The sequence below is a fragment of the Nilaparvata lugens genome, chromosome X (genome assembly GCF_014356525.2).
Source record: "Nilaparvata lugens isolate BPH chromosome X, ASM1435652v1, whole genome shotgun sequence".
Taxonomy (NCBI): Eukaryota; Metazoa; Arthropoda; class Insecta; order Hemiptera; family Delphacidae; genus Nilaparvata; species Nilaparvata lugens.
Window position 1 is genome coordinate 77536755 of NC_052518.1, and position 5741 is coordinate 77542495.

The 5741-nt window shown below is 41.7% G+C and overlaps 1 protein-coding gene across 1 annotated transcript in view; it reads left to right on the forward strand.

Annotated features, from left to right (window-relative positions):
* LOC111053844 overlaps positions 1-3269 on the forward strand; it is a 3900-nt gene extending 631 nt beyond the window's left edge. The window contains exons 1-3 of the mRNA XM_039442060.1: positions 1-38; positions 141-1231; positions 2873-3269. The exon at positions 1-38 is cut by the window's left edge and continues 631 nt beyond it. Of these exons, the coding sequence (XP_039297994.1) occupies positions 1-38; positions 141-1231; positions 2873-3269 (1526 nt within the window). The remainder of the gene's footprint in view (positions 39-140; positions 1232-2872) is intronic.
* The last annotated feature ends 2472 nt before the right edge of the window (positions 3270-5741 follow it).

The window sequence follows — 5741 nt, forward strand, 5'->3', positions numbered from 1 at the left end:
ATCTCCTGTACACAGATGCGAACAACCTGTACGGCTGGGCAATGTGCCAACCACTTCCATGCCGGAAATTCCAGTGGATGGAGAAAGATGAGTTGGAGGGGGTGAGCAGAGGTATTGAGGGTGTTGGAGATGTTCAAAAGATTGGCTACATCTTGGAGGTGGACATTGGGTACCCTTCTGAATTGCATGATGAGCATAACGACTTCCCATTCCTGGCAGAGAACAAAAAAACTCCAAAATCAGGATCGTTGAGATTGATGACAACTCTAAGCAACCGTGAAAGATATGTATGTCATTACCGCACCCTAAAACAGGCAGTACAGCATGGATTAAAAATCATTAAAGTTCATCGAGGTGTAAGGTTTGAGCAGGAGGACTTCCTAGCACCCTACATCATGCTTAATACAAAGCTACGACAACAGTCAAAGAACAAGTTTGAGAAAAATTTCTTCAAACTAATGAACAATGCCGTTTTTGGCAAGACAATGGAGAATGTTCGGAAGCGTATGAACATGGAGCTTGTCAACAATGAGAAACGTCTAAGGAAACTGATTGCCCGACCAACTTACAAGGACCGCATCATCTTTGGTGAGAATATCTGCGCTGTAACATTGCATAAGGAAAAAGTAGAGCTCAACAAGCCAATCTATATAGGGTTATCAGTGCTTGACATCAGCAAGACCCTTATGTACCAGTTCCACTATGATGTGATGAAACCTAAGTACAAAGAGAACCTGCAACTGCTTTATCAGGATACTGACAGCTTATTCTACATCGTGAAAACTGAGAACCTATACAATGACATCATCAACAACCAGCAACTGAAAGACGCCTTTGATACATCCGAGTATCCGACTGACCACCCATGCTACTCAGATGGAAACAAAATGGTGCTTGGCAAGTTTAAAGATGAATATGCTGGCCGAGCGCCACTTGAGTATGTAGGCCTGCGATCAAAGCTATATGCCTGTAGGTGTTACAATAGTGATCCAAATCAGCTGACAAGTGGATTGATAAAGAAAGCTAAAGGAGTGAGGAGACCAATACTTGGGCGAGAACTCTCAAAAATGCATCCAGATGCTGAACGTTACATAGGCTTCCAAGACTATCTAGATTGTCTATATGGTGATGAGGATATCTATAGAGAACAAGTGATGTTTGGTACTAGGAAACATCAGATCATGACCCAAGTCATGAGAAAGAAGGCACTGAGCAAAGCTGATGAGAAGAGGTATATTCTAGATGATGGAATTACAACTCTTGCACATGGACATTACAAGATCCCCACTCTAGCACACATTGATGAGGAGGATGAGGAGGAGGAGGAGGAGGAGGAGGAGGAGGAGATGATTGACTCTCAAGAAATTCCCAAGGCAGCTAGCAGTACTACCACAACTAAACGGTTACATTCCTCATCACATGATGATAGAGTCAATGAGTCAGGAAGCAGTACTATCCCTGCTAAACGGTCATGTCCCTTATCAAATGATGAGCTTGCTGATATGACCAATGACTATAAAATAGAAGGTGATGCATCCCAGTACAGCATTTTGAGAAAATTGCTTGAAAAGTGATGTCATACCTCATGCCAGGAAGTGTCAACAATCCATTGCGCATACGCAACTGTCTCCACCCATCGCTGGATTTCCTTGAAGCAGTTATCACAAAGTCAGTCGAGGTGTGCTCATCCTGCTATCAACATGGGCTGTCAACAACATCTATATCCAGTACTTCAATCAGCAATGGCGCCAGCAGATCCTGAATCACCATGCCCTTGCGGTGATTGCATGTTTGTCATGAGTGCAAGGTGGAGTGTTGAGCCACTATTCAACATTGGAGAAGGATATTATGATCCTTTTGGAACTTTCGAGAATTTTGCTGATGTGATTTCTTCAACATTCCCAACAGCTACACTTCATCCTTGTCACAATAGACAGATGATGATTCTGAACTTTCCTTATAGCTTTGCATTTTGTGAAATGTGTACTAATCTAGGACCATTATTTGACTATGTGCTGTTAAACCTCGATGATTGAGATGTAATGTCTGATAATATTCTTTGTATCCAATGTGTACTAGAGTATGACTACAATATAATCGTATCAAATCAACTGTCTCTTATTGCTCAAACCTCTGAATCATGTAGAAGTAAGAGTACAAGGCGTCTCACATCCTGCACTATCAAAGTGTAGAGGTTATGAAAAGAAAAAAGTTGCAATCTCTATCCTCTTCCACAGGATATGGAGAATGTTTGGATTAGCATAATAGACTATTTAAAGTTGATGACATAGATTTTATCAGTCAGTATGGATAAGACTGTTATAGCGAGAGAGCTGCACAAGCAGGCTCGTAGGAGGTTCCCTACACGAATGGTTACTGTGAAAGGTCTTGATGATCTTTATCAGGCTGATCTTGTAGAGATGCTACCATATGCAAGACAGAACAAAGGCTATAGATATATTATTACAATAATCAATTGTCTTAGTAAGTTTGCTTTTGCTATACCAATTAAAAGCAAATCAGCTGATGAAGTGGTTAAGGCAATGCAGCCTATATTTGAACAGAATCCCATGAAGAATTTGCAAACTGATGACGGAAAGGAATGGTTTAATAGTAGGTTTCAACAGCTTATGCAAAAGTATGGCATCAATCATTATTCAACTTTTTCTGATAAGAAAGCATCTATAGTTGAACGTTTCAATAGATCGCTCAAACATCTTATGTGGACAAAGTTTACTGAACAAGGAACCTATTTGTGGACAGGCATCCTAACCTCACTCTTGAAAGAGTATAATGAACGGGTCCATCGAACAACAGGTATGCGGCCAGTTGACGTTAAGAGCAAGAAGCATGAGAGGCTGTTGCTTTCCAGGCTCAGCAAACAAAGGCAAGAATATAAGGAAAAGTTGGTCAGCAAACCTCAAAACAAGTTTTATCCAGGTCCTAGTCAGAGTATTGAGCCTGGTGATAAAGTGAGAATCAGCAAGTATAAAAAGACGTTTGACAAGGGATATCTAGCCAATTGGACTAATGAACTGTTCACAGTAAGACGTGTGCGACCTACAGTGCCTGTAACCTATGAATTGGAGGACTATAGAGGTGAACCCATTGAAGGAGGATTCTATTCTGAAGAAATTGTAAAGACAAAAGTGCCCAGTGTTTTCGAAATTGAAAAAGTGTTGAGGAAAAGAGGGAATAAACTGTTGGTACGTTGGAAAGGATATAGCTCCAGTCACGACTCATGGATTGATAAGAACGATCTTGTGTAAGATGAAACAGGTTGTGCAACAGAAAAACCAGTTTAGAGTTATCGATTTTGACAAAGTGATTAGGGGGTGTGGCTTGGTGGAAATGGATACAAAGAAAAAGCGTCATGGACCATTGTTCCCCAATCATATGAGATGTATTATATGTGGACCTTCTGGTTGCGGCAAAACCAACCTACTATTCAATATGCTTTTTGATGAGAAAGGAATTCAATTTTCAAACATCTACCTTTTTTCAAAGACTACATTCCAGTCCAAGTATGAGCTGCTCCGTACAATCATGCAAGGACTTGCAGGAAATGGAATAAACTATGTCGAGTGTGATACAAGTGAAGAAATACCCGACCCGCATGAGCTGCCACCCAACTCAATAATTATTTTCGACGATGTGATTTGTGAGCAGCAGGATACCATCAGGAAGTACTTTAGTGCAGGCCGACACAGTGACGTTGATGTGTTTTATCTAGCACAGACCTATAGCCGCATTCCAAAACAGCTGATTCGTGACAATGCAAACTTTCTTGTCATGTTTCAACAGGATGAGCTAAACATGAAACACTTGTACCGAGATCATGTCGGCGCTGACATGACCTTTGATCAGTTTAAGGATATGTGTAACAAGGTTTGGTCAGTTGGGGGTGCACACTCATTCCTAGTGATTGATCGGACATTGGACAGAAATGGAGGGCGCTACAGGAATGGGCTTGATACGTATTTAGTTGATGCATAGTGTCAGTTGAGCTTCAGTATATGTTGGTACGTTGAGCAAGATGGATGTCTCCAGCAATAGACACCGTCAAAAGACTGTAGAAGAGATTGCACCAACCATCAAGGCAATTGCAAAGTTGCGACGTAACATCAAAAGGAAACACAAGGAACTGACTCTTGGAAGGCAAGTGGCAGAGGAGCAGCATGCAAAACACTTTAAACCACTAACTGAACCACTTGACAATATAGTTGAAGTTCTCAATCAGCATTTGGCAACACCACCACCACCACCACCACCACAGCCAGCAGCAGCAGCAGCACAACCACTACATGAACAATCTCCAGAGCCACGCCCACATCGCAGACGTTTTGCAGTTCCTGTAGGTCATCATGCACCACATACACCGCCACCACACCATTGCTGTCCCGACCCCTGAAACAAGCGGTAAGACGTCTGCCAAAAATTGGTGAGGAGACTCCTTTGACCTTTGAAGGGATTGGAGAAGCTTCGCAGTTAAGCCCAGTTCCAAGTACCTCGAGTACTGCACGCAAATTGTGGCCATCTGCAAGTGCCAATGATTATGAAAGTGATGTGATGGATGTGGATGAGGAGGAGGAGGAGGAGGGTGCTACTGCTCAGGAAGCATTACTAACCAGCAGCCAAAAGAGGATTCGACAAGCAATGACCGAGGTTGGATTGACTGGAACACCAGTGGGGCGTTATCTCCATAGAGCTATGAGTGGTGATAGCAGCTCTGACAAAACATATGGACCAGAAGTTGTTGGTAATGACTACTATTTGGGTAACAAACTGTTAACCTTTGGAAGTGATGGAAGAAAGATTGTTCTGACTGACCCTAACAATCCTTCAAACGTGACTAGATTTGATGCAACACGTGGACTTTGTGAACTCATTTTCAAAAAGAAACCCATTACTCCATTGGCTAGTGATGAGGTGGCATACACTCGGATATTACACATTACAAACTTGTATAAGGAAAATCATGATCCGGATGGTAAGAGTAAAAACTCGAATGATACAAAGTATAGAACAGTGATCCATAAACTGCTCAATAATGCTAAACCCAAATATAGCAAGGTCAGTGGCAGAGGACTTGTGGCGCCATTCAATATGGTGGCAAACAACCGTACCAAGATTGAGTACGTCTACTACAATGATCCCAATGAACTTGTGGACAGGCTGAAACTATTGGATCAGTCCAAGGCAGTTGGCAACACTGGACATGAGAATGAAATCAATTCAATTTTAGAAGAGTTGGTAGAAGGTGGCTACATAGTTGCTAATCCTGCATACTAGTTTCACTATATAAGAGACATTGCTTTGCTTATGTATAGCAGTCAAGTCATGGATTCCATAGGAAACATTAATGCTCGCTACAGGCGTTTGACCAATTTGGGAAATCCACGTGCTGACAGGGATGCTGTCAACTTTTCAACATGTAGAGAACTGATTTCAATGTGGCTGCCAAAGACAAGGGACAATACCACATCACAGGTATTTACAAGTCTCAATGATTCAATACTTACTGATATGATGGATCCAATTAAGCCTACTGATGGAGTGAACAATCGATATCTTGAGAAGAGGCTGATTGAGTTTGCTGGTAAAATGTTTTCATTGTATTTAGACATTGTGTTAGATCCAAAAAATACTAAAACTATGAAGGGATTGTCACCCAATGAAATGAAGAAACGTTTCATAGATCTTATGGGATTACCGGAACCCCCTCCTACAACACCACCCGC